The 13,827-nt window shown below is 45.4% G+C and overlaps 1 protein-coding gene across 4 annotated transcripts in view; it reads right to left on the minus strand.

The window, feature by feature from the left end:
- Window positions 1-13,827, minus strand: part of rhbdl2 (rhomboid, veinlet-like 2 (Drosophila)) — a 54,311-nt gene that overhangs the window by 21,949 nt on the left and 18,535 nt on the right. For 3 of the 4 annotated variants that reach the window (XM_042338767.1, XM_042338768.1, XM_042338769.1), the window contains 3 exons: window positions 7,490-7,590; window positions 2,760-2,820; window positions 1,423-1,484 (listed from right to left, as the gene is read on the minus strand). In XM_042338767.1, coding sequence (XP_042194701.1) covers window positions 1,423-1,484; window positions 2,760-2,820; window positions 7,490-7,590 — 224 coding nt within the window. The remainder of the gene's footprint in view (window positions 1-1,422; window positions 1,485-2,759; window positions 2,821-7,489; window positions 7,591-13,827) is intronic. The other variant, XM_042338770.1, reaches the window with a different exon arrangement.

A 13,827-nucleotide genomic window follows, 5' to 3' on the forward strand; every position in this document is an offset into this window, starting at 1 on the left:
ATCCATGGTCTTGCCCCCTCCTACCTCTCTGACCTGCTGACTCCCTAGCAACTTGCCCGCTCCCTCCGTTCAGCGGGCTCCGGGCTGCTCCATGTCTCCCGCCCGACCCGCCCTACCAACGGTGGACGAGCTTTCTCCCTCTCTGCTCCTGCACTCTGGCACTCCTTTGCCTCGCTTCCTCCCTTGCCTCCTTCAAGGCTAGTCTCAAGATCCTTCTCTTTGATCCTCTTCGGTCACCCTCCCACCTCTCTGCCTTCCCTCACCCCTACGCCACCCTTGTACGGGCCCTGACACCTGACTGTTCAACGCTTTGGGACATCCTCCCGACGTGAAAGGCGCTCTATAAATGTCATGTTGTTGTTGTTGTTGAACCAGTCAAGGACAGCACCATGGAGGTTGAGGTGGGAGGAGAGGCGGTGGATGAGGATAGAGTGGTGGACAGTGTCGAAGGCAGCAGAGAGGTCAAGGAGGACGAGGAGGCAGAGGGAGTCCTGGTCGCAGATGGACAGAATGACATTTGTCACTTTGACCAGGGCTGTTTCTGTGCTGTGGACGGCACTGAAACCCAATTGGAGGGGTTCGAGAAGCAAGTGGCGGGAAAGGAAGGAGCGAAGCTGAGAAGCAACAATGCATTCCAGGACCTTGGAGAGGAAAGGGAGGTTGGAGATGGGGCAGTACTTTGTGAGTAGAGATTAACTAATTGTACCAAATTCTTCTTTGAATACTTCCCACTGTATGTCCAAAGGGTTTACCCATTTAACAGTTCAGTGCAGTTTACCATAGTTAATTCATTTCTCATCCCTTCGAAGTTTGCCTTCTTTAAATTTAAAATCTTGGATTGCAACTCTCCCTCCTTGTGACCACCTCTAATAGAGGTGTTCAAAATTATGAGGGGTTTTGATAGAATAGAAGAGGAGAAACTGTTTAGAAAGAAACTGTAGCCAGTGGGCACAGCAGGGGACACCGATTTAAGATAATAATAATAATCCTGGCATTTGATATAGCGCTTTTCACGTCGGGAGGACGTCCCAAAGCGCTTCACAGAACACACTGTAAAGTGAATTGATTGTATATTTGTGGGCGATAATTGGCAAGAGGGGAGACGAGAAGAATTTTTTTTACCCAGAATGCTGTTATGGTCTGGAATGCACTGCCTGAAATGGTGGTGGAAGCAGATTCAGCAATAGCTTTCAACTGGGAATTTCATAGGTATCCTGTTACTGGGTAAGAGCAGGGGAGTGGGACTATTTGGTAGCTCTTTCACAGGCACAAACACAATGGGCCGAAAGGCCTCCTTTTGTGCTATAAGATTCTATGATTCTATTTTACTCTGAGTTAAAAAAAAAATTTGGTTGAATTCCTAAGTAGCCAATAAAGTTCCCCTTATTGAGCTGGATTAGACCAGAGATCTGCAGTACTTACAGGGGTAACATTTGTTCCTGTAACAAATCGCCGGTAGAGGGCAAATCCCACATCAGTGGCCACTGGAAATAAACACATTAACTTCTTATTAATTCAATGATTATGGTAATATCCCAAAGTACAGACCAATAAAATTTTAAATATTTCTGATACCTGGTTCCCCTTGAGGTCACCATACAGAAATACCACCTGCAGTTAATGCTAGATGTCAAACAGAGATTTTAAAAGAAGCAGAACCAATGGTTGGAACAAACCAAACAATAGATCTCCATTGTAAGGCAATGGTCTTCTTTGTGTTCAGAACAGCAACTAGGTTAGTTGCATACAATTTCTTCATCTTGTCCTAATTACCTGCAAAGAATTACATAATAATAACAATCCTTGCATTTGATACAGCGCCTTATCACGTCTTCTAGACGTCTCACAGAATATACTGTAAAGTGAATTGATTGTATATTTTGTGGGCGAAATACGGCAGTCAATTGCACACAGCAGCGTCCACAAACAGTCATGGATTGAGTGACCAAATTATTATTTATCTTTAAATTTTTTTGTAAGGGATTATTACCCCCAGATAAGCGACCCGCCAATTGGCTAACAATGGGTTCCTACTTACTGCTCGGTGAAGAAAAGTGCATGGAGTAAGGAAATTTGCTCAATGTTTCACCCCACCCGGGAATCGAACCCAGGTCCTCTCACTTGTCAGGCCAGTGCTCTAACCACTTGTCGGTAATATATTAAAAGAAACAACAACAAAATGACATTAGTATAGTGCTTTTCACATCAAGAGAATATCCCAAGGTGCTGAACGATCAGTGTTTTGGACCCGAGCTGGGGGTCAGGGATTGAGGAGGGTGTAGCACAGGGGGGAAAGGAGGTTAACCGAAACCACAGTCAAAGAGGAGAGTCTTGAGTTGGGTCTTGAAGGAGATGAGGGAGGGGGCAAGGTGGAGGGACTGCAGGATGGAGTTCCAAAGGGTGGGGGCAGAGTGGCAGAAAGCCTGCCCACCAATGGTGGAGCAAGCAAGGCAATGGACGTCAAGTAGGCCGGAGCCTGCTGAGCGGTTGGAGTGGGCAGGTTGGTAGGGGGCTAGGAGGTCGCAGAGATAGGGGGGAGCAAGGCCATGGAGGGCTTTGAAGGTGAGGACCAGGATCTTGAACTGTAGCCAGTGGAGTCGGGTGAGGATGGGGGTGATAGGGCCGTGGAGCACGGTGCGGGGGAGGGCACGGGTTGCAGAGTTCTGGATGATCCGCAGCCTGTGGAGGGAGGAGTTGGGAAGTCGACAAGGAGGGAGTCGAGCCTGGATGTTATGAATGTGTGTATGAGGGTCACTTACCTAGAAGGAAAATCGAGGCTAATCTAAAAATACCAAACAATGGTACCATTTGTTTAAAATTCTGAAAATAAAGTTAAAAAAGAAACATTAAAACTTTGAAATAAAAATGAAATATTTTGTTTCTGAAAAACAGTTTTAGTTTTGAATAAAGAAAGTTCTGCCAGACACTTAGAAAGCAGGAGTGATGCACATTTATTTCTGAAGGTTACAGAATTTAACCAATATGGGTAGAAATACCTGGGAATAAATAGATTTACTCTATTTCAGAGTTTCAGAAATTCACAAATTTTGAGGCTGATTTACTGTCTGAATTTTTTTTTGTCATTTTAGAACTACAGAAAATAGCCTTCAAAATTAAGACTAAACACAACAAATTTGCCTAATTTTGGATGCTCTGAAATACTAAGTAATTAGAATAAATCTAGACTCGAGTGAAATAACATCCCAACAGTATAAATGAACTCAGATCAATCTAGAGATAAGGAAAGGAGGAACTCATCAAGTGTTATTGTCACAGTTTATAACAATAGTTAAATAGGTTGTTTCCTCACACTTAAAATTCTACAGAAAATTTTCGAGCAGATACATGACATACAACGCTGTTTAACCACAGTTTTCAGTTGTTTAGCACCTTTCACTTTAGGAGGGTGTTGCAAAGTTCTGATTGGGCCCTCAAATTGGGGAGAGGGTAGGATCATAGAATCACAGGTCCTACAGCACAGAAGGAGGCCATTCAGCCCATCTTGCCACACTCTTACACCATAGCCCTGCAAATTTTTCCTTTTCAAGTACCTCACTCCCTCCCTTCCTATTTTCAGGTCTCTGCTGAAGACCTTTATTTTCGACAGCACCTTTGATCACTTTCGCCCCCTCCCCCTGGCTCGGTCCTGGGATCCGTTACTGTGAATCTCTGAGACGCCGTCCGGCGTGGAGGGCGCTATATAAATCCAAGTTGTTGTTGTTGTTAACTATCCAATTCCCTTGTAAAATATACTATTGAATCTGCTTCCATTACCCTTTCAGGCAGTGCATTCCAGATTGTTAGGAAGGAAGCTAAAAGGAAAGATTTCAAATTGTATGTTACAAAATTTACATGCTAGGAGGAAAGACAGAGGGTAACTAGGCAGAACAATGCGTGGCTAAGGCATTGGTGTAGGGAGTCAGGCTTTTGTTTCCTCAAATAATGGGGCACCTTTTGGAATAGGGGGCATCATATACAGATTGGATGGGCTCCACCAAAGGGGTGTGGAAGCGTTGGCAAGCAGGATAGATAGTTTAGGTAGGGTCTGTTTAAACTAGGCACAGGGGTGGTGGCGATCAGTTTAAGAGAGGACCCAAACCGATTAGGGAAAACCTTAAGGCTTGGACCAGTATAACGGGTCTAACTCCAAAGGTTGGTGAAAAAGAAACAAAAATTGCTGATAAAGTGAATGGGAAAGGCAAAAAAAAAATCCATGGTGCTGTACTTGCAAGTACTTTCAGCCATATTCTTTGGCACCCATCAACAACAACAAGATTGCATTTATAGAGCGCCTTTCACGTCGAGAGGACGTCCCAAGGCACTGGACGGTTGGGTCGGGACCCGAGCAGGGGGGAAATGGTCAGGGTGAGGGGAGTGAAGGGAGGGAGCGAGGAGGGGGTAGAGAGTCGAGAGGGGAGGTGAAGGCACGGTTGAAGAGAACGTCTTCTCTCCTGCTGGTCTGACCTCCTCAACCTCCGTGGGCTCTCCCTCAAACTCGCTGAACCCGTGCTCAACTTAGGCATCAGGTTTGATCCCCAGCTTTCCTTTCTAACCCCATCCGTTCTGTGAATAGGACCACTTTTTTCCACCTCCATCACATTGCCCGCCTTCATCCATACCACACAACCAATGCAGACGAAATCCTCGCCCACGCCTTCATCTCCACCATACACAAAATTCAACTCATTCAAAACTCCACTGCCCCTGTACAAAACTCTGTACCCCCATCACACCAGCCCTTGCCAGGTTTCCTTGGTTCCTAATTACCAAACGGATCGATTTCAAGATTCGCTTACTCATTTTCAAATCCCTTTATGCCCCTCACATCTCCCTACCTATCCGACCTGTTTACCCCCACTCCACCACCGCTCGGCTAGCTCTCAGCCTCCTGTTTGTCGGTCTCCTCCTTAAGCACTCCGAGACGCCATCCAGCATGAAGGGCACTATATAAATGCAAGTTGTTGCAGTTGTTGTTGATTGAGAGTATAGAGAGGAGGGCAACCAAAATGACTGAGTGGATGGAGGGACTGAACTATGAAGAGCAATTAGATCAAACTGGGCATGTTCACGCTGGAGAGAAGGTTGGGGTGCGATATGATTACGGTCTTTAAAATTCTAAAGGGATTAGATAATGTAGACCATGATAAGATGCTTTATTTTATACTGAAGAGTAGAACTACAGGATATGGGTAAATTCAGAACAAATCTGCAAAAACACTACTTCAGTGAGTGAGTAGTAAACATATGGAACAGGCTCCCTTGGGAGATGGTGGAAGCAGAAAGTCTCGATTCTTTCAAGAATAATCTATATACATTTCAGTTAAGAAATAAAATGTCGGGATGCCAGGAGGGTGGAAGGTGAACTGTATCTTCTTTGGCCTAGCAAATTTCTATGTTCTTATAATCTGAACAATTCAATTTCAAAGTGAGGGCATGTGTCATTAAGGCTTTGTCCTTCTACACCTAATAACTTATTGATGGAAGAGACTGCCGCACAGCACAGTGAAGAATTCAACCATAAATTAATAGATTCCCAATTAAACCAGGAATAATGAGAAGCAGACTTCTGGCCTAATCAAGAACTGATAAAAATTATTTATGCGTCTCCTGAATGAGGCACTGGACAGGCAAAAACTCTGTTCATTTTCCTTAGTTCTGTTTTTCTTATTTCCCTTTAAAGGAGGAATGTTCAGAGATTACAGTGCCATTTACACTGAGCCGTTTGCAAATACAAATACATTGGAATATTTTCAGTCAGCCAAACAGGATGCCTCACCACTTTTTTAAAAAAAAATCAAACTTTCTACCACAGGAATGCTACAAAACATGCTTTCAACTTCTATGGCCACAGTGTCTGGAACTCCCAGCTTCAATACATTTTTTCCCCTCTTTGTCCGTCTTCAAATCCCATCCAAAGACTTCTCTTTGATTGTGCTTTCAATCACCTCCCCTCTTTCCAGCTTAGCATCAAACCATGCCACTGTTAAGCACTCCAAGACGCTGCCTGCATGAAGATTGCTATATAAATGCAAACTGCTGTTGTTATAGTTTGAAAAACAGTAGCTTTAACATTTAGAATATACATTGTTCAACCAACTTTTGTGGAAGTGAGCAGAAATGTTTATCTTGCCAGAGTTACTGTAAGTCTGACACATAGTGACAAATTCATCTCCTTTCAATGTACAAATATTTCCACCCCCACAGAAGAAACACCAACACAGCAGCTTCACTGATAAGCTTTTCGCCCTAAGCTACTGAAGCATTCTAATCAGAACGAGCAGAGGCTGGATCCAGTCCAATCTAACTTGAGCCTTGTATTTATTTTTGAATCCAGGATATCCCATATACCACTACAGAAATACATTTTCATCAAACAAAGGCCTGATATGCAGATTTGTAACTGAATTATCTATATTAATAAAGACAAAATGTTCGCCTGTGTGTGTCTGTCAGAACGCAATAACCGATTGATGTAGAGACATGATTTATAACTGATCGGTAAGGTCTTGCATGGCGGAGTGTCAGGAGCATATTTGGGGGGGGGAGGGAGGCGGATATCTCCTCTCGTTGATGAGATACATTAAAAATATATTTTAAAAATTAATTAACCCCCAAAAAGTATACATGGTATGCTGCAACAAAGTAGCGAGAGAGGTCATGCACCCTTCTAGAGAAATACATCTATCTATATTAATAAAGATGAAATGGCCGTCTGGCTGTCTAACCAATTGACGCGGAAACGTGATTTATACCTCATCGGAAAGCTCTTGCATGGGGGTCTCATATCATGACCTAAACAAGCTTATCACATATGTATGGTCTCCAACCAAGAGCCCCCCCCCCCCACCCAACCAAGAGCCCCCCCCCAACCAAGAGCCCCCACCCCCCCAACCAAGAGCCCCCACCCCCCCAACCAAGAGCACCTCCCCCAACCAAGAATCCTCCCAACAGGGGTCCTCCCGCAGGGGTCCTCCCAAAAGGATATGTGTGCAAATATGTGAACATGAGATGCTAATGAGTTCAATAGAACATTGTCTTAATCTTAACGGATAAAGATGCCTAAGAAGCGAAGATTAAGCTTTTCAAGGACAAATAAAAATGCCAGTGGAAATACAGAAAGCCAATTATTAAATTGTTTGCAATCCAACAAGAAATATTGGAATTTTAGTGAGTAATTATTGACCATTTTCAGGCTGCCCTCCCGCCATCCTTTGGCATATTGGTTGGGAGTAAAGACAGATAAAATGCATCTTTTTATCTACCAGCAGAAATTGCCATTGCTGAGTGTGACAATGGTGAACTGCGTTTCACCACTTCTCAACCAGATTGCGACCTCCTGCAATATGAGATAGGCTGCTGTTCCAAGAAGCAGCTCTCCAATCAGTCAGAGCAATGACAGTAGTGAAATGTTTGGGGTCAACCATTCTCAACTTTCCTACTATGTTTCTCCATCAACGTGAATCAATGTCTGTTAGTTTCATTTACTTACCACTACTGCATTCATAAAGTAGCCTCCCATAAGTGCATAGCCTCCACCTGAAGCTCCAACCAGTCCTTTCATAGGATCAAATATTGAGCTTGCTAAAGAACCTGCAACAAGACCATAAGAAGGAATTAACAAAAGATCTTGTTGAATAGCCAACACTTGTTTGTATTAGAAAGCAAGTACTTGGCTGATCAACATTAATTAAAGATAATTAAGTCCTAATTACAAAATAAACTAAATTCCCATTACAATGCATGGTAAACACCACACTCAAAAGTTCCAGTTATGTAAGTAAGAAAACAGAATGCAAACCTCATTTTTGGTTTGATTTTCAAAGACACCAAAATCGGAGACACAACTGCAAACCTGATTTTGTAATACATTTATTTGTACGATGTTGGCAGAGAACTTCAGAGAAGATTCTCTGTGTGCCTGCACTGAACTTCTCCAACAATCTTCCAAATCAATTTATTTCAGATTCAGCTTCTGCATTTGACTTTGGCCATAAATCACTTGTGGCATAAATGACATATAGGTCTCATCTCCTCAAACAAAACTACTTTGCCTATTTGTTTCCCTGAAGGTACCTCCACGTAAATAATTTTACACACAAACTTTATCAGAAGTGCATGCATCTGCGAGTCAAAAGTTCAACCCGTCAGAACAGGGAACATTAATAATCCAACACTCCATGATGCTCACACTTTGTTATTAGGCAATAAGAAGTTGGACTTATGACATTATTAATGTTCTTTCTTCTGCTATTATGAGGTAGAACCATGGAAAGAGTTGTCTGAAATGAACCTTTGCGGATTGTGAGCTAACACTTAAGGCTTCCCATTGTCACCCATCCTGTCGATGTTTTCATCAATGACATGTTGGATGGCATAGAGGTGTAAGGACTAGGTGTTTCCGTTCCAGGTCTCTCTGACAGGATTTCAGCTTTTGTTTACAGATATTGTGCTTGTGACTCATCAGGAAATCTTCTACACTCCACCCGCCATCTTGAACACTAGACCAATAGGGAGGAAATGGTTGTGGGCAGGACCGGATTAACCAGCAAGCCAGGCTTCCCCATGGCTTAGAGACCCGAGGCCTGAGGGGTCCCGGCTATGATTGATGCCTTTCTCTCCTGGCTCCACCTCTCTTCCCATCGTTCTCCGCTGTGAGGCATGGGGCGGGGCTGGAGTCATTTCTCCAGGAGGTCAGACCAGGTAAGAGGTGGTGTGGAGAGCAGGAGCCATGTCTAAACAGCAACAACAAAATTACATTTGTATAGTGCCTTTAGAGATTTGTGACGTTAAAAATGATTTTGAAGCAGTCAGTGTTGATCAATTTGTGTACTTTCTGGGTTTCATATCACATATTATCTATAACAGAATCACTTGACATTAGCAAAGTCCAGGATCAAGCAGTGAGATTAGTTTGTGGCAAACACGGGAAGTGGCTGCAGTCAGGGAGGGCTCCGACCTACAGTGACCTGTCGCTGAGCACATGGAGGCAGAGGCGTCTTCGCAGTCTATTTGCCAAGACCCCTCACATGAGGACCTGGAGTGAGCAGCTGGTGCTGAATAAGCCTTCTACACGGCATTTGTAGAGTCCTGTAGCTCAGTGGTTAGAGCACTCGCTTTGCAAGCGAGAGACCTGAGTTCAATTCCAGGCAGAGGGCGAAACCTTGGGCAAGTTTCCTTACTCCACACAGAGCCTAATAATAATCCCTCCAAAACCAAAAACAATAATAAATTGGTTATTTTCAATCTACGACTGTTTGTGGGACATTGCTGTGCGCAATTGGCTGCCGCGTTCGCCCACAAATATACAGTCAATTCACTTTACAGTATATTCTGTGAAGCGCTTTGGGACGTCCTCCCGCCGTGAAAAGCGCGATATCAAATGCAAGGATTATTATTATTACACTTGGACCTCGAGAACATCACAGTAGCTAACACAAGCCGTCCTGTAAACATCCTCTCACCATCCTAAAGGCAAATGTCCATTAAATAGCTGATGAGGAAACTCTGAGACTTGGGGCGACAGCTGCTGGAAGGCGTTACCTGGATCAGAGTTTGTACGTCCAGCACCTGGACCCTACCGTGATTGGCTGCAGAGAGGCCAGCAGCTGCTGCTTAAACTCCACACCTCCAACTGGGGAACCATCGCTCAGTGGGAAGGGACGTGGCCCGAGCTGCGGGCAATGTCTCACACATTTCATGCTGAGCTGTGCTGCCCACCAGGAAGCTCTCAGGGAGTTTCTGATCCCTACCATCCACCTAGTGAGTCTCAAACCCACGCTTGTCAGATGTCAAACAAGCAACTAGTGACTATCCGACTTGGGGAGGGGGAAGGTGGGGCCTCCTTGGAGCTGAACTGGCTAGGAGGTAACATGCCTGGAAATGGAATGTGTGAATCAAGCCAGCCCTCTGTGACAGTCTCTTGTCCTGTTTCTGAGTCAGGCGGGTCCTCATTACTTCAGGGCACTGCTGATGATAGCGCAGCCCAGCCTGGCTCATCCTCAGGACCTGGAAGGGCAGACCAGTCACGAGGGGCAAGAAATCCTCCTACACAGCTCCTGTTAATGCTGCAAGCCAAAGCCCTAATGGGTAGGGTGGTTCTAGCTGAGCATTCAACAGGAGAGTTTGACAACATCATCTGCCATGTGTCTACGCATTTTACCAATCTGATTACGTCCTCTTGCAGTCTGCTACTATCCTTCTCACCATTTACTATGTTTCCTAGCTTAGTGTCATCTGTAAACTTGGAAATTGTACTCCCTATACCCAAGTCTAGGTCATTTATATCGATCAAAAACAGCAGTGGCCCCAATATTGACCCCTGGGGAACACCACTGCACATTTCCATTCCAGTCAAAAAAACAACCATTCTCTGCTCTCTGTCTCCCAGCCAGTTCTGTATCCGCTGCCACTGTCCCTTCAGCTCCCCTCTCGACTCTCTTCCCCCTCCTCGCTCCCTCCCTTCCCTCCCCTCACCCTGACCATTTCCCCCCTCCTTGCTCCCTCCCTTCCCTCCCCTCACCCTGACCATTTCCCCCTCCTCGCTCCCTCCCTTCCCTCCCCTCACCCTGACCATTTCCCCCCTGCTCGGGTCATGACCCAACTGTGCAGCGCCTTGGGACGTCCTCCTGACGTGAAAGGCGCTTTATAAATGGAATCTTGTTGTTGTTGTTGTTGTTGTCCCTTTAATACCGGGGGCTTCTATTTTGCTTACAAGTCTCTTATGTGGCACTTTATCAAACACCTTTTTAAAATCCATATAAACTACATCAACTGCACTACCTTCATCCACCCTCTCCGTTACTTCATCAAAAAACTCTATCAGGTTTGTTTGCCTTTAACAAATCCATGTTGGCTGTCCTTTATTAACCCAAAGTTTTCTAAGTGTAAATTTATTTTTTCCTGGATTATCGTCTCCAGAAGTTTCCCCACTACTGACATCGACTGACATCTACTAACCCCTCCCCATTTCCCCTCACGCCCCAGCCCTATTGATCCCTCCTCCACACCTTCAAACCTGTCTCCCCTTCCTCTCTCACCATCACCATAACCCACATGAAAGCCACCACCTGCTCCCTCAACACCATCCCTACCCCTCTCCCAGCTCCACCTCCTTGCCCCTCTACTCAATGACATGATAAACCTCTCTCTATCCACTGGTATCATTCCCACCGCTTTAAAAACGGGTGATGACTCACTCCTATCCTTAAAAAACCCTCCCTAGACCCATCCCTGCTCTCAAATTACCGCCCCATCTCCAACCTCCCTTTCTTTTCCAAGATCCTGGAACGAGTCGTTTCTTCCCAGCTTTGCTCCATTCTATCCCGCCACTCCCTTCACGAACGTCTCCAATTGGATTTCTGTGCCGCCCACAGCACAGAAACAGCTTTGATCAAAGTGACAAATGACATTTTGTCCATCAGCGACGAGGGCTCCTTCTGCCTGCTCGTCCTCCTTGGCCTCTCTGCTGCCTTCAATACCATTGACCACTCTATCATCCTCCATTCCCTCTCCTCTCACCTCAACCTGCATGGTTCTGTCCTTGAATGGTTCAGATCCTACCTATCACACTATCTCCACTTCATCTTCACAAACGGCTTCTCCTCTAGCCCCCGCATCATCTTGTGCGGCATTCCTCAGGGCTTTGTCCTTGGTCCACTCCAATATCTATATACTCCCTCTTGGTGACATCATCTGGAGACATGGGGTCAACTTCCAATGACCTATCCTCCTAGATCACTCTTCTCCACAGCTCCCTCTCTTCCACTCTTGATTCCCTCGCTCCCTCCTAGCAGTGTCTCACTAACAGTCACTGAGTGACCAAATTATTTGTTTTGAAGAGATTATTAAAATGCCCATGATTTTCCTCCAATTCATTTGGAGGAGGATTCCCCATTAATTACACCGGACTGTTTGCCACAGAACACTGTATACAGGCTACCGTTAGCAATAGGTGTCAGGGATTCTTGGTCAAACTGCTCAGTCGTAGATTGTTTCTGTTAAAAATGATCATTTTCAGGAGTCCAAAGTCCTGAGAATGGATCAAGTAAATGGAGAAAAGAAACATGCTCAAGTCCCACACTGGAGTAGGGAGAGGAGTTGACAGGTTAATCAAATCCCAGCTTCTCTCAACAACAGCAACAACAACAAAATTACATTTGTATAGAACCCTCCCATGACAGGAAGGCACTGCTAGAGTCCTTGATAGCAGTTACAGAGTTATTGAGGAACATATGGATTTGGGACAGAAAAGGGTAAAAAGTAAACCTCCGTCTGACAGAATTCCAAACAACCTGTACTGGGCCTAAACTAACATTTTGTTTAACAAAGTTCCAAAAACGTAGACTCCCAGCTCTGCTGGGATGTGGCCACAGCGACCAGTGATCTCCAATGTGATTCGGATTGTTTTAATTCCACGAGCAAAAAATAATTTGCTGCCTTTTGTTCATGTGGATTCAAACATTACAATTATAATTATAATTATAATTACAATTATAATTATAATTATGGCACGGCAATTACGCTTAGCCGGAAATTCCGCATTCCCCCTTTCCCCATTAGTCTGCTTTGCTGACGTTTAAGTGTAATCGGGAGGTAAATATACCAACTAAAGACCGTTGTCTACCTCTTTAGACATTTGGGGTCATTAGTTCTCCCTGCACGAGAGTCAAAATCACATGCCTTCCTGCACATCCACATGTGACCTTGGATTTGCTTTGTTTTTCCTTCCCATTGTGCCCACAGCACAGAAACAGCTCTCGTCAAAGTGACAAATGACATTCTGCCTCCTCGTCCTCCTTGACCTCTCTGCTGCCTTTGGTACCATTGACCACCCTATTCTCCTCCACTGCCTTTCCTCTCACCTCAGCCTTCATGGTTCTGTCCTTGACTGGTTCAGGTCCTACGTCTCGCACCATCTCCACTTTGTCTCCACAAATGGCTTCTCCTCCAGTCCCCGCACCGTCTCGTGCAGCATTCCTCAGGGCTCTGTCCTTGGTCCCCTCCTCTTCAATATCTGTATGTTCTCTCTTGGTGACATCATCCGCAGACATGGGGTCAACTTCCACATGAACGCGGATGACACACAACTCTACCTCTCTGCCTCTACCTTGACTCCAGGACCCACTGCTGTCCTGACAGAATGTCTGTCAGACATCAAGTCCTGGATAAGAGCTAATTTTCTTCAGTTGGATGTCAACAAGTCCGAGGCCCTTCCTGATTGGCTCCCGTCAGCACCTCCTCAACTCAGGCACTGACAGCATCACCATCCAAGGATGCACACTCCACCTCACTGAGCCAGTACAGAACCTTGGTAACTTGTTTGATCTTCAACTATTCTGTCTCAGCCACATCCATGCTATTACGTGCTCTACCTTCCCCCACCTAAGCAACATTGCGCAGCTTTGCCACTGTCTCAGACCACAGGCCGCTGAGACCCTCATACACGCATTCATAACATCCAGGCTTGATTATGCCAACTCCCTGCTTGTCAGCCTCCCCAACTCCTCCCTCCATAGGCTGCAAATTATCCAGAAGTCTGCAGGCCGTGTCCTCTCCCACACCAGGTTCCGTGATCCTATCATCCTCATCCAACTCCACTGGCTTCCCATCACAAAGAGGATACAATTCAAGATTCTGTTCCTCGTCTTCAAAGCCCTCCATGGTCTTGCTCCCCACTACCTCTGTGACCTCCTAAACCTCTACCAACCTGCCTGCACTCTCTGCTCAGCGGGCTCCAGCTTGCTTCACGTCCCCTGCCATTGGTGGACAGGCCTTCAGCCACTCTGCCCCACCCTCTGGAACTCCATCCCACAGACCCTCTGTCTTGCC

Source organism: Callorhinchus milii, unplaced genomic scaffold (genome assembly GCF_018977255.1).
Source record: "Callorhinchus milii isolate IMCB2004 unplaced genomic scaffold, IMCB_Cmil_1.0 Scaffold10, whole genome shotgun sequence".
Classification (NCBI taxonomy): domain Eukaryota; kingdom Metazoa; phylum Chordata; class Chondrichthyes; order Chimaeriformes; family Callorhinchidae; genus Callorhinchus; species Callorhinchus milii.